General features: G+C 34.9%; 1 protein-coding gene and 2 long non-coding RNA genes across 9 annotated transcripts; 1 reads left to right on the top strand and 2 right to left on the bottom strand.

Moving 5' to 3' along the window:
• The first annotated feature begins 6,206 nt into the window (after positions 1-6,206).
• On the top strand, positions 6,207-12,001 carry LOC143211177 (uncharacterized). 2 transcript variants are annotated; one of them, XR_013009406.1, is made up of 6 exons: positions 6,207-6,356; positions 6,729-6,951; positions 7,016-7,079; positions 7,165-7,327; positions 7,410-10,120; positions 11,987-12,001. It is a non-coding gene; the product is annotated as an uncharacterized LOC143211177 (long non-coding RNA). The 2 variants fall into 2 exon arrangements; XR_013009405.1 differs by having other exon boundaries at positions 7,016-7,327.
• A 1,936-nt stretch (positions 12,002-13,937) lies between these two features.
• On the bottom strand, positions 13,938-23,797 carry LOC143211084 (RISC-loading complex subunit tarbp2). 6 transcript variants are annotated; one of them, XR_013009387.1, is made up of 5 exons: positions 23,677-23,797; positions 23,133-23,554; positions 22,741-23,036; positions 20,120-21,963; positions 13,938-14,383 (listed from the first exon to the last, which is right to left on the bottom strand). XR_013009387.1 is itself a non-coding variant. In XM_076428504.1 (4 exons), the coding sequence occupies exons 1-4, from the start codon at positions 23,687-23,689 to the stop codon at positions 22,471-22,473; spliced, it is 780 nt and encodes a 259-aa protein (XP_076284619.1). In that variant the 5' UTR covers positions 23,690-23,797; the 3' UTR covers positions 21,970-22,470. The 6 variants fall into 6 exon arrangements, 5 of the variants coding, with proteins under 5 accessions (XP_076284619.1, XP_076284615.1, XP_076284616.1 ...); XM_076428504.1 differs by lacking the exons at positions 13,938-14,383; positions 20,120-21,963 and adding an exon at positions 21,970-22,519; XM_076428500.1 differs by lacking the exons at positions 13,938-14,383; positions 20,120-21,963 and having other exon boundaries at positions 21,970-23,036; positions 23,677-23,796.
• On the bottom strand, positions 14,782-18,688 carry LOC143211086 (uncharacterized). The gene is made up of 4 exons (XR_013009388.1): positions 18,529-18,688; positions 17,929-18,151; positions 17,551-17,864; positions 14,782-17,468 (listed from the first exon to the last, which is right to left on the bottom strand). It is a non-coding gene; the product is annotated as an uncharacterized LOC143211086 (long non-coding RNA).
• Positions 23,798-24,010: the final 213 nt, after the last annotated feature.

The following is a 24,010-nucleotide window of genomic DNA, read 5'->3' as shown; positions in this document are numbered from 1 at the left end:
TTTTTCGAGCCATTCGAATTTGCTTTTCATGACTTTTCTCTGGTAAATACGTCAATCCTACGAAGCTCAATGAATGCCTCAAATTTTTGAAATTGTGACATGCGGCGCTTTTCCTCGCAACCAGCTTCTTTCCTCTAACTTTTCCTCTTAAATAGCTTGTATACACCTAAAATTGCATCCGTTCGGAAAGGAAAGCGCGTCATTTTTAATATACAAATATCAGCCTACACATGCCGTGCATGATTGATTACACTTTTCTTAATACTTCCGTATCGGAAAATAATACCTTTCGTATGCAAATTTAAATTAATTAGTTTGATACGTTAACATTTGTTACCAATATGAACAAAACATAATTTTTAAAACTATACTTTTGTTCTGTAGATTACTTAAGTGAACGTCGTACATATATAATTAGGTTTACGTGAATGCATTAAACAATCTACGAATTAAAAATATCAAAACATTAAAAAATTTTATATTTACATAAACAATTAAAAACATTAAAAAGATTTTTTAACAATTCAACGAATATTTAGATAATCGTTTAATAAAATTATTAACGAATGAAAATTCTGTACTTTAAATTCAGGAGCAATATGACTCTGAATTTCGACAGCTCCGGAAAGCAGACAAGAAACCGCTCAAACGCTTTCGATGCGGGCAGGCGGGCATCGACGGTCGACGGTTACTGTACGAATATAATCCGGCAACATTGCACTTTTAAAGCTGACAACGCTGTAAAATCTAGCGTCCTGAGCCAAACACCTTTCGCTTTGTAACGTCATGTAGTTCACTAGCTGACCGTTCCATTTCGATAGAGTCCGCTGTCGTGCTAGGGCATTTTCTACAGGGTCGGTAATTCAGGATCCCGGCGCGACTGAACAATAGCATGCACAGTCTGTACAAATCTTAAGTCTGTGACAATAGCATGCACAGTCTGTACAAATCTTAAGTCTGTGTCCATGCTAAAGATGATGTAGGATCTTGTCCATGCTAAAGATGATGTAGGAGCTGATCCAGGCTAAGTACTAGACTAGGGGGCAGCACTATATGGGCACGGCCAAAACCCGGGCGTGAGCACTCTCATATACTCTCTGATATATATATATTCCTTGTGTCATTGTCCATGTGTCTTTACCAACTCCCTGCGGCGTATTAAAAAATAAGAAAAAGTAAATTTTCTTTTCCCTTATATGACACTTTGTCTTTTTTTGCATGGGGACATTTTAATCTTAGCTTCCATCTCTTGCAATCGATGCAGAGAATTTTTATTTTGCACAGATTATTTTTTTTTTCGTTTTCTCTACTTGCATGTGACTGAATATTCATTCAAAAATCAGTATTGTCGGTAAAAAGGAAAACTGCTACATATTTGTACAATAGAAATTTACTTTATCGACATCTGCCACATTAGTGCGATCTGCCCTTACCGACGGCGCTGCCCTGTATAACGGCATTCGCCGCATTAATCAGTGCGACCGTGCTGCCATCTTGCGGGGAAGCGGAATCCAGGATAGAGTGGCGTTCCAGCTGGACTGCAGAAAGCTGCATTCCGCGTGGACTGGTTCCAGGTGGAGTCTACCTGTAATCGTTTTCGTCACTCCCCGTGGAGTCCGTTGTGCTATCAGGGCGGCGTCCAGTGATGCCAGAATCGGGGACGCGAGGACGCTTCCCCTCCAGCACAGGTTCCCCCTCTCTGACGGACCGTCCTCGCCGAAGCTTCTGCTGCGCACGCGCTACACACGAACGTACTTCTACTCTGCCCGTGTGAGTGCATGCTCGATTGCACGCGCGCTACACAACCAAGCGTACCTCTACCATGTCCGTGTGACTACCTGCTCGACCGAACGCGTCGGCGACGCGTTCCTTCGATTTTCACCAATTTTCATGTTGCCGAAGTTTCGGAAGCACGAGTCGGAAAGTCGGGATCTGGAGACGGCGCGCATTTGAATCCCGGGACGGCGCGGCGCGGCGCGGTGCACATTTTGCTATAACTTTTGATCTAAAAAAGATATCGAAGCGAAATTTGGACTAAATTTTTTTTTAAAAAACCGGGTTTAATGGTTCATCCTAAAATATGTTTTGTATTTCTTAAAAAATTTTTCTCGTTGATTTTTAAAGTTAAGGTAGTCCAGAAGGCCCCCAACACAAATTGATTTTTAGTCGAACCATGCTCAATAAACAATTACGAAAAAGTTTATAAATATTCCACTTAATAGCACACATGATTGAGATTTTTTTCAGATTTTTCAGATTATGCAGACATGTTTGTGAAAATCTCGTAATTGAAAATCTCGAAACATTCGAAGAAAATGCATATTTCGTATTGAACTTTTCGAGATACCAGTTTTATAAAAATTCATTAGTCCGATATTATTGAAACAATTGTCCTTAATTTTTCTCAGAATTTTTTATAAATTGTATCGTTGTTGAAAAATCAAAATTAATTTTTTCGATACTTCTTTGTTGATGTATTATGTAATACTGAATATTTTTATAATCAGAAAAATAATGTACAGACTTGATAATGCAATATAAAATATTTTATTTACGTTATATTTCAATATACATATGTGCATCACTCCTAACAATTTTGGTAATCACATAATTATTGTAACGACATTTTACATATATCAGGTCGTTAAGTATGAAACTAGACAAATAAAACACAAATTTCAAACACATTTGTCAAGTTTCATACATCTCCGGTAACGAAAATCGATTTTAAATGGTCCCTGCCTTTCTGTAACATAACAAAAAAAAAAAATTAGTTAAAGTCATGATTGCAAAGTATAGAATAAAATATTAATGTATAACTTTATAGTATAGTTTATACTTATCTTTTCTTTGAAGTCATTCTCTTGAATCTGCTAATATTGATTTTACGTTGTCCAGAAAGTCCACTCCAGCTGACACACACGCGATTTTGAATGGGCCTCTGCCTTTCTATAGCATAAAAACACATAGTTAAAGGAATGAGTGAACGGTGTGCTCTCTCTCTCTCGCATTTAAGTGTAAATTTAAGTTAAGAATGAAGAGATAAGGAAGGTGAAGTTTGTAAGCGGAGCGGGGGTCCGCGTTTGTACCCCGAAATGGGAAATAAAATACTATTATTATTATTATTATTATTATTATTATAGTAAACAGCCTCCAGTTTCTTTGTCGCGTTTTTAATACTTTTTAATGGGTTTTTAACATTTTTTTATCTTATTATGAATTTATTTTAGTGAGTGACCATATTCATCGATAAAAAAAGATAAGTATACGTTACTATTTATATTGAGTCCTACAAGATTGCAATTAGAATTACGATTTTAATTAGGTCTACTTTTTCTTTGAATATAGTAACGCGTGGGTGTCAGCGGTAATGAAATAGCAGATTCAAGAATGACTTCAAAGAAAAGCGAAGTGTATCGTTACATTAATATTTCATTCTGTAAGTACTTTGTACTTATAACTTTAACTATGTGTTTTTTTTATGTTGTAGGAAGACAGAGGACCATTTAAAATCGCGGTAACGTAAAATCAATATTAGCAGATTCAAGAATGACTTGAAAGAAAAAAGATAAGTATATGATTACATTAATATTTCATTCTGTACTTTGTATAATTATAACTTTAACTATGTGTTTTTTATGCTATAGAAAGGCAGAGGCCCATTCAACATCGCGTGTGTGTCAGCTGGAGTGGACTTTCTGGACAACGTAAAATCAATATTAGCAGATTCAAGAGAATGACTTCAAAGAAAAGATAAGTATAAACTATACTATAAGGTTATACATTAATATTTTATTCTATACTTTGCAATCATGACTTTAACTAATTTTTTTTTTTGTTATGTTACAGAAAGGCAGGGACCATTTAAAATCGATTTTCGTAACCGGAGATGTATGAAACTTGACAAATGTATTTGAAATTTGTGTTTTATTTGTCTAGTTTCATACTTAACGACCTGATATATGTAAAATGTCATTACAATAATTATGTGATTACCAAAATTGTTAGGAGTGATGCACATATGTATATTGAAATATAACGTAAATAAAATATTTTATATTGCATTATCAAGTCTGTACATTATTTTTCTGATTATAAAAATATTCAGTATTACATAATACATCAACAAAGAAGTATCGAAAAAATTGATTTTGATTTTTTAACAACGATACAATTTATAAAAAATTCTGAGAAAAATTAAGGACAATTGTTTCAATAATATCGGACTAATGAATTTTTATAAAACTGGTATCTCGAAAAGTTCAATACGAAATATGCATTTTCTTCGAATGTTTCGAGATTTTCAATTACGAGATTTTCACAAACATGTCTGCATAATCTGAAAAAAATCTCAATCATGTGTGCTATTAAGTGGAATATTTATAAATTTTTTCGTAATTGTTTATTGAGCATGGTTCGACTAAAAATCAATTTGTGTTGGGGTCCTTCTGGACTACCTTAACTTTAAAAATCAACGAGAAAAATTTTTTAAGAAATACAAAACATATTTTAGGATGAACCATTAAACCCGGTTTTTTAAAAAAAAATTTAGTCCAAATTTCGCTTCGATATCTTTTTTAGATCAAAAGTTATAGCAAAATGTGCACCGCGCCGCGCCGCGCCGTCCCGGGATTCAAATGCGCGCCGTCTCCAGATCCCGACTTTCCGACTCGTGCTTCCGAAACTTCGGCAACATGAAAATTGGTGAAAATCGAAGGATCGCGTCGCCGACGCGTTCGGTCGAGCAGGTAGTCACACGGACATGGTAGAGGTACGCTTGTTTGTGTAGCGCGCGTGCAATCGAGCATGCACTCACACGGGCAGAGTAGAAGTACGTTCGTGTGTAGCGCGTGCGCAGCAGAAGCTACGGCGAGGACGGTCCGTCAGAGAGGGGGAACCTGTGCTGGAGGGGAAGCGTCCTCGCGTCCCCGATTCTGGCATCACTGGCGGCGTCTGGAACAGTGTCGCCAGATGAGGGGAGTCACGGTGAAATGATGTACCCTCTCTCTGATGACCAGAGTACATGCGCGTGCGCGACGGAGATTTAGTGGGGCGAATGGAAGACACGTTGCGCGTGCGCGATGGGGACGCAACAATGACATGACATTTCGCAGGTTTTAGGTTATTGCCGAGTAAAATTCGCCCATTTACTTATTTCACATACTGTGTAATTATTGATCCCTTTATGTCTATGTTGTGACTTGTATTTCTTTAAAATGTAACGTTACAAATAAAACATAATTTGTCAATTTATCATGTAGAAGAAAAATGAGTGAATTTATTATCCCAGTCTCTTTTATGCAACTATTTTTAAGGAGCGTATGAGGGTTAACAGTGTTAAAATATATTATGATTTATTGATTTTACTGGAATGTAACTCAGTAGTACATACGTACATACAGATTTCAAGATTTTTTCAATTGTACATATAAATAGTAAGCATTCATACTTCGCTTCACGACTGAAACTCCCACATGTTACAATTAATTTTATTTATAATAAAGAATGTTTACAGTCTCTATTTAGAACGACCCACATGATTCATTTCATTAAGTAGGTACATGTACATAATACCCAACCAGCACACATCGTCTCATAGATGTCTGTTTCATGTCGTCGTCCCGTCTGAACGTCTATGTCCCAAAGATACGTCTTTTAGTCGCCAAAAAGATATCTTTATGGAGACGTTGTTTTCACAGCAGAGGGTGAACGTCTTTCAGCTGTCTCATTTCAGTCGTAAATGCAACGTCTCCATAAAGGATATCTTTTTGGCGACTGAGAGACATTTTCCGGAGACGTTGTTTTTCCTACGCCGCCGGTAAAGAGTGGGGTGGAGTAGGGGGATACAGCTTCTAAGGAAGAACTTTTTTCTGTGCACTTTTTCGAAAAAATAGCTCTGCATGCTAATCCGCAATAATACAGAGAGTATTTCAACGCAAAGAGCATTTGGAAAAAGTGTACAGAAAAAAAGTTCTTCCATAAAAATGTACACTTTTGTTGTTTACAAAGTTCCAAGAGCCAAATCCAAAAAAGGGCTCTGTACGGGACCCCGCAATAATGCAGAGAATATTTCAACACAAAGAGCATAAAAAAATATTGCTTCTTCGCGAAATGCGGCTTACCCGCGTGATCGAAAAAATCAAGCTGTTTCATATATTCTCTGTCAGTGTCTTTCCTGCGAGAAACATATCTGCTTCTCTGTCTTCGTAGTTCACCCCGAGTGGCGCTGTTGAAGTTACTACTTTTGGTCCGGCGCACATGGTCGACACCGGTCGACACCAGGTTTAGAGAAGTGTCTAATTGTATTAGTGTATTGTAATAGTGATAATTTATCCGACGAGTGTATATTTACAAAAGTAAGTACTTCCATTGCTGTTATTTGTTACCGTTAGTGTTTTTTGCTGATGCCCTTCCGCTATATTCGAGTTTACTATGGGGTTGGCAAGAAAGTCAAAGAAAGTACTTTCGGTATTGTAAGGGGGTAGACTGCTTTTTCCAGGATTGCAAGGGTGCGGGATTGCAATTGATTGCAATCCTGGAAACGAGTCTACCGCCCTAATGTGTAAATAAGTGTGAAGTCAAAAAATGAACAAAAATTGGTCATATTTCCATTCCTTCATTCTATTTGCTATTTTTCTAAATATATTCTTTAATTAAATATATTTACGTCGTAATTACATATATGTTTAAATTAGTCTGTAAATTTTACCATACTTTTCAATTCTTAGAATATATACACACAAATGGAGATGCCTACAAATACATGGACCGTTGTCTAATTTTTGGCGGACGGAACGGTAGAAGCGGTGCCAAATAGTTGGCTGGAAGGCGACAAATGTTATTGGCCACCGGTACACAAATCAAAATTGAGCAACGCAATCCAACAATGTGAACTGCCTCAACCTTCGTGGGAGCACTTTTCTGTAAAGATCTTCAAAAACAGTACCTTTGGTAAGTTAAAGTAGTTACACACCATACATGTATAATTAAAATAATAATTATATAATGCTTCTAGACGGCTACACGAAGGCTAGAAGAAAAGCAAAGGAGGCCGAAGAGACCAATGACTTGTTTAATAAGTACACTTAAAATAGCTGACGTTTATCTTTCATTTTCATTAAATTAACAGAATGTGATATGCTACATAACAATTTTTTATTTTAGGCAGCAGAAGTGCACAATACGGGGGGCACAACAGCTACAACTTTGCCAGGAAAGTCTAGGTATCATTATGACTGACGTGCTGGCATGGCAGTCTGCTATAGCTGATTGGGCCGGAAGGGCAAAAAACCGTTTGCAAATTATCGAACGGTCAGCCTTGTTATATGTAATTATCACCCTTATTTTAATATTATTATTATAATGATTATTCATGTGCAAATTAATAAACAAAGATATTCTTATTCAAGGTGCAGCGGAGAAAGCCAAAGTGGACGGCAGCCGCAAGAAACATGAACAAAGCGAGTGTGACCAAGTGATTTTAATTTCAATATATCTGTGGTTATCAGGAAGAACGCCGCATGTCACATATACTTTCACTTTCGATCGCTAATACTTTGACATAGGAGGTTGGTTAAATTGCATTGTTGTCTGAGCCTTCCAAACGTGTTTCCATGACTTTTTTTCTGGTAAATATGTACAGTAGCGGACAAAAGTGTAAGACCGCTCTAAAGAAGACGATAACTTTTTTAATATTTTACTATACGATTTGAACTTTTTTGGGAAACTAGAGCAATTAGTTTACTAAAGGACGCGAAAAGAAATTTTTTCAAAAATTGCAATTGATCGGAATTGTTGAAAAAATACTAAAAGTTGATTGTTTATTTAAACATATCCTGAAAATTTCGTAAAAATCGGTCGACGTTGCAATGAGCTACAAACGTTTAAAGATGGTAAAAATTGCAGATTTTCGGCAATAAATCGTGAAAATCTGCAATTTCTACCATCTTTAAACGTTTGTAGCTCATTGCAACGTCGACCGATTTTTACGAAATTTTCAGGATATGTTTGATTGACACAGATCTACACAAAACGTGTTTTTTAAATTTTCAATATAGGCCCACATAAAATAATTAAAAAATCAACTTTTAGTATTTTTTCAACAATTCCGATCAATTGCAATTTTTGAAAAAATTTCTTTTCACATCCTTTAGTAAACTAATTGCTCTAGCTTCCCAAAAAAGTTCAAATCGTATAGTACAATATTAAAAAAGTTATCGTCTTCTTTAGAGCGGTCTTAAACTTTTGTCCGCTACTGTAAATCCTATACTCTAAAGTCTAAAGCTCAATGAATGCATAAACTCGAATTTTTGAAATTGTGACATGCGGCGTTTTTCCTTACAACCACAGACATTATCAGTAATATTTTATTTTCACTTTTATATTTTATTTTAATTTTTATATTTTTTAATTTTAGTATACAGGGTGAGGCGCCAGAAACAGGCCCCCTGAATAAGCATTAATCAGATATTAGTAGCTTTTTTGTAGATGGACGCGTAAAGGACATGTGAAGGTCAACTTAATTTTTTTAAATGGAATGAGGTATTTTTTAATACATCAATGATGCAGCTGGACATACATTATAAAAAAGTACTAACCTATGTATGTCGAAAAATTAGTAGTTCAGGGGATATTTCAATTTAAATAACTCTAAAATACCATTACTGTCGTACTAAGACGTTAATGTTTACTTACTTATGTAACGTCTTAGTACGACAGTAATGGTATTTTAGAGTTATTTAAATTGAAATATCTCCTGAACTATTAACTTTTCGACATACATAGGTCCAGCTGCATCATTGATGTATTAAAAAATACCTCATTCCATTTAAAAAAATTAAGTTGACCTTCACATGTCCTTTACGCGTCCACCTGTAAAAAAATAATACACTACATAATGTACCCCTTCAGACCATGCAACTTCTGTATACAAAACTTTTTCGTGCAACGCATACTTTGGAAGTTATTATAGGTGTGCAAGTTGCGTGGACCACCCTGTATACTGATTCTGATGTTTCAACTGTATATTTTATTTCAATTTTTATATTTTAATTTAAGTGTATTAATTTTAATGTTTTAAGTGCGTGATATTGTATTTTAATTTTAATACTTTATTTCTAATATATTAATTCTAATGTTTTAAGTGCGTGATATTTTATTCTGAATGTAGTATTTTATTTTACGCATACTTTGGAAGTTATTTATTGGTGTGCAAGTTGCGTGGACCACCCTGTATACTGATTCTGATGTTTCAACTGTATATTTCATTTCAATTTTTATATTTTAATTTAAGTATATTAATTTTAATGTTTTAAGTGCGTGATATTGTATTTTAATTTTAATACTTTATTTCTAATATATATTAGAATTTAATATATTAATTTTAATGTTTTATATATATTATTTTATATATATTTTTATTTTATAAATAGTACATATATTATTATAATAAACTATTTGTTCGTTTACTTTAAACTATTATCGTAAATTGATTTTTCCCTCCCACTCCCTTTTCGCATAAATACGTCTCTCTAACAAGCTCAAGAGACTTCTGAAAGTCGCCTAAAAGATGCCCGACAGAGTCGTGGAACATGTCTCTACAATGCCTGAAACACGACTAACAGTCATTCTCAAGACCACTTTAAGACAGGCAACTTTGTAACAAACGACCTTCCGGAGCCCTTGTAGAGACTTTCCGGAGACATTCGCAGACATCTTTCAGACATTTGAATGTCTAGCGGCAGACATCTTTCTGCTATCTTTGAGCTGTATCTGTGCTGGTTGGGTAGGTACGATACGATACGCGGCAATAACCTAAAACCTACGAAATGTCAGTCGTTGTTGCGTCTCCATGGTCTCCATCGCGCACGCGCAACGTGTCACATATTACTCTAGTCATCACAGAGAGGGGGTACCTTGTATTCCCCTCGAGTGACGGTTCGGTCACTTTCTGGCGACACTGGTCTGGAACGATACTGCCCAATACTGCCCCAGTGATGCCAGAATCGGGGACGCGAGGACGCTTCCCCTCCAGCACAGGTTCCCCCTCTCTGACGGACCGTCCTCGCCGTAGCTTCTGCTGCGCACGCGCTACACACGAACGTACTTCTACTCTGCCCGTGTGAGTGCATGCTCGATTGCACGCGCGCTACACAACAAGCGTACCTCTACCATGTCCGTGTGACTACCTGCTCGACCGAACGCGTCGGCGACGCGATCCTTCGATTTTCACCAATTTTCATGTTGCCGAAGTTTCGGAAGCACGAGTCGGAAAGTCGGGATCTGGAGACGGCGCGCATTTGAATCCCGGGACGGCGCGGCGCGGCGCGGTGCACATTTTGCTATAACTTTTGATCTAAAAAAGATATCGAAGCGAAATTTGGACTAAATTTTTTTTTAAAAAACCGGGTTTAATGGTTCATCCTAAAATATGTTTTGTATTTCTTAAAAAATTTTTCTCGCTGATTTTTAAAGTTAAGGTAGTCCAGAAGGACCCCAACACAAATTGATTTTTAGTCGAACCATGCTCAATAAACAATTACGAAAAAATTTATAAATATTCCACTTAATAGCACACATGATTGAGATTTTTTTCAGATTATGCAGACATGTTTGTGAAAATCTCGTAATTGAAAATCTCGAAACATTCGAAGAAAATGCATATTTCGTATTGAACTTTTCGAGATACCAGTTTTATAAAAATTCATTAGTCCGATATTATTGAAACAATTGTCCTTAATTTTTCTCAGAATTTTTTATAAATTGTATCGTTGTTAAAAAATCAAAATCAATTTTTTCGATACTTCTTTGTTGATGTATTATGTAATACTGAATATTTTTATAATCAGAAAAATAATGTACAGACTTGATAATGCAATATAAAATATTTTATTTACGTTATATTTCAATATACATATGTGCATCACTCCTAACAATTTTGGTAATCACATAATTATTGTAATGACATTTTACATATATCAGGTCGTTAAGTATGAAACTAGACAAATAAAACACAAATTTCAAATACATTTGTCAAGTTTCATACATCTCCGGTTACGAAAATCGATTTTAAATGGTCCCTGCCTTTCTGTAACATAACAAAAAAAAAAATTAGTTAAAGTCATGATTGCAAAGTATAGAATAAAATATTAATGTATAACCTTATAGTATAGTTTATACTTATCTTTTCTTTGAAGTCATTCTCTTGAATCTGCTAATATTGATTTTACGTTGTCCAGAAAGTCCACTCCAGCTGACACACACGCGATTTTGAATGGGCCTCTGCCTTTCTATAGCATAAAAAACACATAGTTAAAGTTATAATTATACAAAGTACAGAATGAAATATTAATGTAATCATATACTTATCTTTTTTCTTTCAAGTCATTCTTGAATCTGCTAATATTGATTTTACGTTACCGCGATTTTAAATGGTCCTCTGTCTTCCTACAACATAAAAAAAACACATAGTTAAAGTTATAAGTACAAAGTACTTACAGAATGAAATATTAATGTAACGATACACTTCGCTTTTCTTTGAAGTCATTCTTGAATCTGCTATTTCATTACCGCTGACACCCACGCGTTACTATATTCAAAGAAAAAGTAGACCTAATTAAAATCGTAATTCTAATTGCAATCTTGTAGGACTCAATATAAATAGTAACGTATACTTATCTTTTTTTATCGATGAATATGGTCACTCACTAAAATAAATTCATAATAAGATAAAAAAATGTTAAAAACCCATTAAAAAGTATTAAAAACGCGACAAAGAAACTGGAGGCTGTTTACTATAATAATAATAATAATAATAATAATAATAGTATTTTATTTCCCATTTCGGGGTACAAACGCGGACCCCCGCTCCGCTTACAAACTTCACCTTCCTTATCTCTTCATTCTTAACTTAAATTTACACTTAAATGCGAGAGAGAGAGAGCACACCGTTCACTCATTCCTTTAACTATGTGTTTTTATGCTATAGAAAGGCAGAGGCCCATTCAAAATCGCGTGTGTGTCAGCTGGAGTGGACTTTCTGGACAACGTAAAATCAATATTAGCAGATTCAAGAGAATGACTTCAAAGAAAAGATAAGTATAAACTATACTATAAAGTTATACATTAATATTTTATTCTATACTTTGCAATCATGACTTTAACTAATTTTTTTTTTTTGTTATGTTACAGAAAGGCAGGGACCATTTAAAATCGATTTTCGTTACCGGAGATGTATGAAACTTGACAAATGTGTTTGAAATTTGTGTTTTATTTGTCTAGTTTCATACTTAACGACCTGATATATGTAAAATGTCGTTACAATAATTATGTGATTACCAAAATTGTTAGGAGTGATGCACATATGTATATTGAAATATAACGTAAATAAAATATTTTATATTGCATTATCAAGTCTGTACATTATTTTTCTGATTATAAAAATATTCAGTATTACATAATACATCAACAAAGAAGTATCGAAAAAATTGATTTTGATTTTTCAACAACGATACAATTTATAAAAAATTCTGAGAAAAATTAAGGACAATTGTTTCAATAATATCGGACTAATGAATTTTTATAAAACTGGTATCTCGAAAAGTTCAATACGAAATATGCATTTTCTTCGAATGTTTCGAGATTTTCAATTACGAGATTTTCACAAACATGTCTGCATAATCTGAAAAATCTGAAAAAAATCTCAATCATGTGTGCTATTAAGTGGAATATTTATAAATTTTTTCGTAATTGTTTATTGAGCATGGTTCGACTAAAAATCAATTTGTGTTGGGGGCCTTCTGGACTACCTTAACTTTAAAAATCAACGAGAAAAATTTTTTAAGAAATACAAAACATATTTTAGGATGAACCATTAAACCCGGTTTTTTAAAAAAAAATTTAGTCCAAATTTCGCTTCGATATCTTTTTTAGATCAAAAGTTATAGCAAAATGTGCACCGCGCCGCGCCGCGCCGTCCCGGGATTCAAATGCGCGCCGTCTCCAGATCCCGACTTTCCGACTCGTGCTTCCGAAACTTCGGCAACATGAAAATTGGTGAAAATCGAAGGAACGCGTCGCCGACGCGTTCGGTCGAGCAGGTAGTCACACGGACATGGTAGAGGTACGCTTGGTTGTGTAGCGCGCGTGCAATCGAGCATGCACTCACACGGGCAGAGTAGAAGTACGTTCGTGTGTAGCGCGTGCGCAGCAGAAGCTTCGGCGAGGACGGTCCGTCAGAGAGGGGGAACCTGTGCTGGAGGGGAAGCGTCCTCGCGTCCCCGACTCTGGCATCACTGCGCGTTCCTTCGATTTTCACCAATTTTCATGTTGCCGAAGTTTCGGAAGCACGAGTCGGAAAGTCGGGATCTGGAGACGGCGCGCATTTGATTCCCGGGACGGCGCGGCGCTGCGCGGTGCACATTTTGCTATAACTTTTGATCTAAAAAAGATATCGAAGCGAAATTTGGACTAAATTTTTTTTTAAAAACCGGGTTTAATGGTCCATCCTAAAATATGTTTTGTATTTCTTAAAAAATTTTTCTCGTTGATCTTTAAAGTTAAGGTAGTCCAGAAGGCCCCCAACACAAATTGATTTTTAGTAGAACCATGCTCAATAAACAATTACGAAAAAATTTATAAATATTCCACTTAATAGCACACATGATTGAGATTTTTTTCAGATTTTTCAGATTATGCAGACATGTTTAAAAAAATTGAAAATCTCGAAACATTCGAAGAAAATGCATATTTCGTATTGAACTTTTCGAGATACCAGTTTTATAAAAATTCATTAGTCCGATATTATTGAAACAATTGTCCTTAATTTTTCTCAGAATTTTTTATAAATTGTATCGTTAAAAAATCAAAATCAAGTTTTTCGATACTTCTTTGTTGATGTATTATGTAATACTGAATATTTTTATAATCAGAAAAATAATGTACAGACTTGATAATGCAATATAAAATATTTTATTTACGTTATATTTCAATATACATATGTGCATCACTCCTAACAATTTTGGTAATCACATAATTATTGTAACGACATTTTACATATATCAGGTCGTTAAGTATGAAATACAGATCAATAAACATACAAATAAAACACAAATTTCAAACACATTTGTCAAGTTTCATACGTCTCCGGTTACGAAAATCGATTTTAAATGGTCCCTGCCTTTCTGTAACATAACAAAAAAAAAAAATTAGTTAAAGTCATGATTGCAAAGTATAGAATAAAATATTAATGTATAACTTTATAGTATAGTTTATACTTATCTTTTCTTTGAAGTCATTCTCTTGAATCTGCTAATATTGATTTTACGTTGTCCAGAAAGTCCACTCCAGCTGACACACACGCGATTTTGAATGGGCCTCTGCCTTTCTATAGCATAAAAAACACATAGTTAAAGTTATAATTATACAAAGTACAGAATGAAATATTAATGTAATCATACACTTATCTTTTTTCTTTCAAGTCATTCTTGAATCTGCTAATATTGATTTTACGTTACCGCGATTTTAAATGGTCCTCTGCCTTTCTACAACATAAAAAAACACATAGTCAAAGGTATAATTACAAAGTACTTACAGAATGAAATATTAATGTAACGATACACTTCTCCCAACCAGCACAGATACAGCTCAAAGATAGCAGAAAGATGTCTGCCGCTAGACATTCAAATGTCTGAAAGATGTCTGCGAATGTCTCCGGAAAGTCTCTACAAGGGCTCCGGAAGGTCGTTTGTTACAAAGTTGCCTGTCTTAAAGTGGTCTTGAGAATGACTGTTAGTCGTGTTTCAGGCATTGTAGAGACATGTTCCACGACTCTGTCGGGCATCTTTTAGGCGACTTTCAGAAGTCTCTTGAGCTTGTTAGAGAGACGTATTTATGCGAAAAGGGAGTGGGAGGGAAAAATCAATTTACGATAATAGTTTAAAGTAAACGAACAAATAGTTTATTATAATAATATATGTACTATTTATAAAATAAAAAAATATATAAAATAATATATATAAAACATTAAAATTAATATATTAAATTCTAATATATATTAGAAATAAAGTATTAAAATTAAAATACAATATCACGCACTTAAAACATTAAAATTAATATACTTAAATTAAAATATAAAAATTGAAATGAAATATACAGTTGAAACATCAGAATCAGTATACAGGGTGGTCCACGCAACTTGCACACCAATAAATAACTTCCAAAGTATGCGTAAAATAAAATACTACATTCAGAATAAAATATCACGCACTTAAAACATTAGAATTAATATATTAGAAATAAAGTATTAAAATTAAAATACAATATCACGCACTTAAAACATTAAAATTAATACACTTAAATTAAAATATAAAAATTGAAATAAAATATACAGTTGAAACATCAGAATCAGTATACAGGGTGGTCCACGCAACTTGCACACCAATAAATAACTTCCAAAGTATGCGTAAAATAAAATACTACATTCAGAATAAAATATCACGCACTTAAAACATTAGAATTAATATATTAGAAATAAAGTATTAAAATTAAAATACAATATCACGCACTTAAAACATTAAAATTAATACACTTAAATTAAAATATAAAAATTGAAATAAAATATACAGTTGAAACATCAGAATCAGTATACAGGGTGGTCCACGCAACTTGCACACCAATAAATAACTTCCAAAGTATGCGTAAAATAAAATACTACATTCAGAATAAAATATCACGCACTTAAAACATTAGAATTAATATATTAGAAATAAAGTATTAAAATTAAAATACAATATCACGCACTTAAAACATTAAAATTAATACACTTAAATTAAAATATAAAAATTGAAATAAAATATACAGTTGAAACATCAGAATCAGTATACAGGGTGGTCCACGCAACTTGCACACCTATAATAACTTCCAAAGTATGCGTTGCACGAAAAAGTTTTGTATACAGAAGTTGCATGGTCTGAAGGGGTACATTATGTAGTGTATTATTTTTTTACAGGTGGACGCGTAAAGGACATGTGAAGGTCAACTTAATTTTTTTAAATGGAATGAGGTATTTTTTAATACATCAATGATGCAGCTGGACCTATGTATGTCGAAAAGTTAATAGTTCAGGAGATATTTCAATTTAAATAACTCTAAAATACCATTACTGTCGTACTAAGACGTTACATAAGTAAGTAAACATTAACGTCTTAGTACGACAGTAATGGTATTTTAGAGTTATTTAAATTGAAATATCCCCTGAACTACTAATTTTTCGACATACATAGGTTAGTACTTTTTTATAATGAATGTCCAGCTGCATAATTGATGTATTAAAAAATACCTCATTCCATTTAAAAAAATTAAGTTGACCTTCACATGTCCTTTACGCGTCCATCTACAAAAAAGCTACTAACATCTGATTAATGCTTATTCAGGGGGCCTGTTTCTGGCGCCTCACCCTGTATACTAAAATTAAAAAATATAAAAATTAAAATAAAATATAAAAGTGAAAATAAAATATTACTGATAATGTCTGTAGTTGTAAGGAAAAACGCCGCATGTCACAATTTCAAAAATTCGAGTTTATGCATTCATTGAGCTTTAGACTTTAGAGTATAGGATTTACAGTAGCGGACAAAAGTTTAAGACCGCTCTAAAGAAGACGATAACTTTTTTAATATTGTACTATACGATTTGAACTTTTTTGGGAAGCTAGAGCAATTAGTTTACTAAAGGATGTGAAAAGAAATTTTTTCAAAAATTGCAATTGATCGGAATTGTTGAAAAATAACTAAAAGTTGATTTTTTAATTATTTTATGTGGGCCTATATTGAAAATTTAAAAAACACGTTTTGTGTAGATCTGTGTCAATCAAACATATCCTGAAAATTTCGTAAAAATCGGTCGACGTTGCAATGAGCTACAAACGTTTAAAGATGGTAGAAATTGCAGATTTTCACGATTTATTGCCGAAAATCTGCAATTTTTACCATCTTTAAACGTTTGTAGCTCATTGCAACGTCGACCGATTTTGACGAAATTTTCAGGATATGTTTAAATAAACAATCAACTTTTAGTATTTTTTCAACAATTCCGATCAATTGCAATTTTTGAAAAAATTTCTTTTCGCGTCCTTTAGTAAACTAATTGCTCTAGTTTCCCAAAAAAGTTCAAATCGTATAGTAAAATATTAAAAAAGTTATAGTCTTCCTTAGAGCGGTCTTACACTTTTGTCCGCTACTGTACATATTTACCAGAAAAAAAGTCATGGAAACACGTTTGGAAAGCTCAGACAACAATGCAATTTAACCAACCTCCTATGTCAAAGTATTAGCGATCGAAAGTGAAAGTATATGTGACATGCGGCATTCTTCCTGATAACCACAGATATATTGAAATTAAAATCACTTGGTCACACTCGCTTTGTTCATGTTTCTTGCAGCTGCCGTCCACTTTGGCTTTCTCCGCTGCACCTTGAATAAGAATATCTTTGTTTATTAATTTGCACATGAATAATCATTATAATAATAATATTAAAATAAGGGTGATAATTACATATAACAAGGCTGGCCGTTCGATAATTTGCAAACGGTTTTTTGCCCTTTCGGCCCAATCAGCTATAGCAGACCGCCATGCCAGCACGTCAGTCATAATGATACCTAGACTTTCCTGGCGAAGTTGTAGCTGTTGTGCCCCCCGTATTGTGCACTTCTGCTGCCTAAAATAAAAAATTGTTATGTAGCATATCACATTCTGCTAATTTAATGAAAATGAAAGATAAATGTCAGTATAATTTTAAGTGTATTTATTAAACAAGTCGCTGGTCTCTTCGGCCTCCTTTGCTTTTCTTCTAGCCTTCGTGTAGTCGTCTAGAAGCATTATATAATTATTAATTTAATTGTACATGTATGGTGTGTAACTACTTTAACTTACCAAAGGTACTGTTTTTGAAGATCTTTACAGAAAAGTACTCCCACGAAGGTTGAGGCAGTTCACATTGTTGGATTGCGTTGCTCAATTTTGATTTGTGTACCGGTGGCCAATAACATTTGTCGCCTTCCAGCCAACTATTTGGCACTGCTTCTACCGTTCCGTCCGCCAAAAATTGGACAACGGTCCATGTATTTGTAGGCATCTCCATTTGTGTGTATATATTCTAAGAATTGAAAAGTATGGTAAAATTTAGAGACTAATTTAAACATATATGTAATTACGACGTAAATATAATTAATTAGAGAATATATTTAGAAAAATAGCAAATAGAATGAAGGAATGGAAATATGACCAATTTTTGTTCATTTTTTGACTTCACACTTATTTACACATTAGGGCGGTAGACTCGTTTCCAGGATTGCAATCAATTGCAATCCCGCACCCTTGCAATCCTGGAAAAAGCAGTCTACCCCCTTACAATACCGAAAGTAAATACTTTCTTTGACTTTCTTGCCAACCCAATAGTAAACTTCGAATATAGCGGAAGGGCATCAGCAAAAAACACTAACGGTAACAAATAACAGCAATGGAAGTACTTACTTTTGTAAATATACACTCGTCGGATAAATTATCACTATTACAATACACTAATACAATTAGACACTTCTCTAAACCGACCAGGGGGTGTCGACCATGTGCGCCGGACCAGAAATAGTAACTTCAACAGCGCCACTCGGGGTGAACTACGAAGACAGAGAAGCAGATATGTTTCTCGCAGGAAAGCACTGACAGAGAATATATGAAACAGCTTAATTTTTTCGATCACGCGGGTAAGCCGCATGTCGCGAAGAAGCAATATTTTTTTATGCTCTTTGTGTTGAAATATTCTCTGCATTATTGCGGGGTCCCGTACAGAGCCCTTTTTTGCAATTTGGCTCTTGGAACTTTGTAAACAACAAAAGTGTACGTTTTTATGGAAGAACTTTTTTTCTGTACACTTTTTCCAAATGCTCTTTGCGTTGAAATACTCTCTGTATTATTGCGGATTAGCATGCAGAGCTCTTTTTTCGAAAAAGTGTACAGAAAAAAGTTCTTCCTTAGAAGCTGTATCCCCCTACTCCACCCCACTCTTTACCGGCGGCGTAGGAAAAACAACGTCTCCGGAAAATGTCTCTCAGTCGCCAAAAAGATATCCTTTATGGAGACGTTGCTTTTACGACTGAAATGAGACAGCTGAAAGACGTTCACCCTCTGCTGTGAAAACAACGTCTCCATAAAGACATCTTTTTGACGACTAGAAGACGTATCTTTGGGACATAGACGTTCAGACGGGACGACGACATGAAACAGACATCTATGAGACGATGTGTGCTGGTTGGGCTCTTTTCTTTGATGTCATTCTTGAATCTGCTAATATTGATTTTACGTTATCGCGATTTTAAATGGTCCTCTGCCTTTCTACAACATAAAAAAAACACATAGTTAAAGTATCGAACAACAACAACAAAGAAGTATCGAAAAACTTGATTTTGATTTTTTAACGATACAATTTATAAAAAATTCTGAGAAAAATTAAGGACAATTGTTTCAATAATATCGGACTAATGAATTTTTATAAAACTGGTATCTCGAAAAGTTCAATACGAAATATGCATTTTCTTCGAATGTTTCGAGATTTTCAATTTTTTTAAACATGTCTGCATAATCTGAAAATCTGAAAAAAATCTCAATCATGTGTGCTATTAAGTGGAATATTTATAAATTTTTTCGTAATTGTTTATTGAGCATGGTTCGACTAAAAATCAATTTGTGTTGGGGGCCTTCTGGACTACCTTAACTTTAAAGATCAACGAGAAAAATTTTTTAAGAAATACAAAACATATTTTAGGATGGACCATTAAACCCGGTTTTTAAAAAAAAAATTTAGTCCAAATTTCGCTTCGATATCTTTTTTAGATCAAAAGTTATAGCAAAATGTGCACCGCGCCGCGCCGCGCCGTCCCGGGAATCAAATGCGCGCCGTCTCCAGATCCCGACTTTCCGACTCGTGCTTCCGAAACTTCGGCAACATGAAAATTGGTGAAAATCGAAGGAACGCGTCGCCGACGCGTTCGGTCGAGCAGGTAGTCACACGGACATGGTAGAGGTACGCTTGGTTGTGTAGCGCGCGTGCAATCGAGCATGCACTCACACGGGCAGAGTAGAAGTACGTTCGTGTGTAGCGCGTGCGCAGCAGAAGCTACGGCGAGGACGGTCCGTCAGAGAGGGGGAACCTGTGCTGGAGGGGAAGCGTCCTCGCGTCCCCGATTCTGGCATCACTGTACTGCCCTCCACATTCACTCCACGCTCTGCACTATTCCTGACCGTTCCAGATTGTGCTAGCAGGGTACCATCACTGCCTGATTCAAGACAGCTGATGTAATCAATGGCACACACATGAGATATTCGCGGTCACAGACAGAATGAGAAAGAATCGCGAAATTCGTGAAAACAGTATAAACAATGTATTGGTATAGCAACGCGCGATGTTTGGGCAGTATGTAGTTTGCTGTAGATCTTCATTTGTTTTATCGATCTGACATCGACCCATCCACTGTCTTGAATCAGTGTGCATGGTGTCGATGGTGTGCATTGTGCACAATTGTGCATACGGATGCTAGCTTGTACGGACGATTCTTCTCGCACGCGTCGAAGATTTCCGTTCGCAGAAATCACACGACCTCAAGATGTCCGTTCCGTCTGTGAGCGAGTCTCCTGACATAAATGAAGTTCAATAAAGTGCAGGGTTTGAACATTAAAGGATTACTATAGTTATTTAATTCTTTACATTCTCCTCACACACACACATTCCCCTCAGTAAACTTGTACTCTCTGTAAACTCGTAGTACGTGTGTATGATATTGCAAATAGTGCTAGAGCGTTTATTCCAGTATATTAGGTACGGTGTTATGAACAATTATAGTGCAGGGTAAGGATTTGTGGATATGTGTGAGAAGAATTTAAAAGGGAAAGGGCATTGACCCCTTCTACTCGATAATTCCATAGGGCGGATATTAGAAATGCCCTTGTGGATTTTAACGAGTAGGTAGGTTCAATGTCGTCCAACGATTTTTTAAACATTTTCACCTCGCTGGGGCCCCAAATGAGAACCAAGGCAGACACTCTCTGCTCTCATATACTCTCTGACCAAGGTATGCATGAATTTGTCACTCGATACGAGACTCGCGCGCCTGTGTGACGTACGCAACGTGCACCTCTGTTGAAAAGTTGCCGCTTTTTGGGCAGATTTTTAACTCTTAATAACTAAATAACGAAGCCGAAATCGCAATTTTTTTATTCTTCATTTTCGTCTTATATTATCGTCGAGAACCACCCCTTAAATTTTCTCCCACCTGTAGCTAAACTGTATATCTTTTCGACAGTCCCTTACATCAGTGTCGGTTTAGTATCAGTTTAGTAGTAAAGTGTAAATTTTATGTACACGCGTTCGCTTCAAAACACTTAAAATAAAAAATATTTCTCAATTGATGACGCTAATGGAAAATTGGCCAATGTTCTTGAAATATGCAACAGAAAAATTAATTCTCATAAACTTGTAATTTGGATGTTCTTTCTGATGCCCGTTAAAGACACGATCGGAAACGTTGTCACAAGAATAAATACAGCACCTTACAATTTTGTGAAAAAACAGAAATATTTATAATATCGATTAGCAGTGTTACAAATAAACTTTGTACAAAATATACCGTTTTTCATATATATTAAAATAAAAAATATCTCCTTTTTATATAAAACACAAACCGATAACATTTTTATAAAAAATAAATTCATTACTACCTTTCCTTGATAACAACTACTAATATTGCAAGTGATGCATATTAGAAATAAGACAATGATACTATTCATAATACGATTTACAGTATTCAAAGATGAATAAACAAAAAAAAATATACTAATTTTGATCTTTTAGTAATTAAATTATATTTACTTTTTCACTTTTAACCATCTGTCCGATTGGCAGAATTATTCCAAATTCTGTAAAAAAAAAGCAAAAATCTGTATCAAAGATTACAACAATCAGATCAATTCTCCGTTGCAATTATATGTGTTTACTTTATTCTACCTAAACTGTATTCTATGAAGTGGAATTGACTAAAATAACTAAGTCGTATATCTTTTTGTCGGATTTTTTCCACAATTATTGAATACAATTTAAAAGGCAGATAATAGTAATGTAATGGAAAAATAGATGATATTACAAACAGTAAAGGTAGTAATTAAAGTCTCTAAAGTTTATATGATAAATTAAAGATTTCTTTCAACAAGTGTTTGCAATATATTCAACTTTGTTTCTCAACTTATTCTTATAATGTACATAGTAATCAACATCTTATTAGCAGTGTCCCTGATTTGTCTTATATTTAAAAATTCCAGTTTTACTTTAATAATATTAGCAAAAAGTTAATTAGCCGCAGTAATGCACAAAACGTAGCATTTTCTTCTGTACAGCCTACTGCAATTTGTACAATCTCAGGAGAAGTATTAACTTTTACAGCCACAGCATGAGAATTTTCTTTCAGGGTTCCCAAAACTGAAAACGTAAGTTCTAAATTTATAGTCGACAAGAGATCTTTCAAACTTAATTGAACTTCTTGTACAAATTCTTTTGTAATATTACTATGATCTTCAGGAATGAGTGATTCTAATTTCTTGGCATAATCGGTACACGCATCAATATCCAAGAAATCTTTCACTTTAGTGTGATATTCGGATAACTTAAAACCTAAGTTAATTTTTTTCGTGGTTGGTAACCTTGACAATGTTGGATAACGAGATTTTGCAATTGAATTAGCTTCACTTTCCTCTCCATTGCCTTGCGATTTTTCATCTATGAACTCTGTCACGTTCAAATCAGCTACTAGGTCCGATAACTTATGCAACATCTTCTTCGCAGCTTCTTGTTTAGCTTGCTTCTTTGTTCTCGCAACTCCAACTTCTTTAAAATTTGCTACTATACATTCAAAAGTAAAAACTTTTCTATGAGGTGGTCCAACATCGCTAATTTGTATATAATCAGGCTCCTGTAAACTGTTCTCAACACATAATTCCTACAATATACAGATCAATATGTAAATATGTGCATCAACATATTATGTAATATGTTTACAATAATCCATGAATAAAAGCTCAAAAACATATCTTACTTTTAAAGCACCTACGGCATTAACAAATGGCACGTTCGGTGGTAGTCTTTCTATTTCTGGAATTACCGGTGGCAAGGGTGTTCTCAGAGGTGATTGCGCAGGTGGTGCTGGAAGTTGAGGGTAACCTCTATGCGTTGCTATCACTTCTAACATTGCTTTAGCAGCTTCATGCTTTGCATCTTTTTTAGAACGTCCAGTACCAATTGCTCTAAGGCCATCACATGTAACTTGGTAGGTGAAGGTATTCATATGCGTGCCACCCCCATCGTATATAAGTTCATAATTAGGTACTGTCTGCTCCTTCACCATCATTTCTTGTAGGATAGATACAGGTGTTTTAATCATATTGTACCTATCTTCGCAATTTGCACCTTGATCTCTGTTACAATGTTTTGTTATTGATGAACACCATATTTCATTCTCTAATTAACAAATAATAAATCGTGAACAACTTACATTACCTTTAAACTTAAAGAATTAACAAAATTTCACTGAATACGCACGTGTATCCGTAAATTTAGATAAAGAATTATTTATCGTATACCTAGGTCATACATTGTTTTGATTCCGAAACTGAATACCAGAGAGGATACAAGAGGATATGAGAGTGCTCACGCCCGGGTTTTCGATGCCACCGGTATAGTGCTGCCCCCACACAAAATCCTAGCCTGGATCAGATCGGGAGTGGCTCTATATATACTCTCTGGCTCTATGGCGCACAAGACGATGCCCTGATAGCACAGTTTGGAACTGCCAGGAATAGTCCAGAGCGTGGAGTGAATGTGGAGGGCAGTATCGTTCCAGACGCCGCTTATTGGCTGCTCGGAGCCATGGGTGGAGTACATCTGGAAAGAGTGTGGAGTTGCATGCCAGTGGGC

This window comes from Lasioglossum baleicum, chromosome 8 (genome assembly GCF_051020765.1).
Source record: "Lasioglossum baleicum chromosome 8, iyLasBale1, whole genome shotgun sequence".
Classification (NCBI taxonomy): domain Eukaryota; kingdom Metazoa; phylum Arthropoda; class Insecta; order Hymenoptera; family Halictidae; genus Lasioglossum; species Lasioglossum baleicum.
The sequence above is the reverse complement of the archived record's forward strand: the minus strand, read 5'-3'. Positions and strand labels throughout refer to the sequence as shown.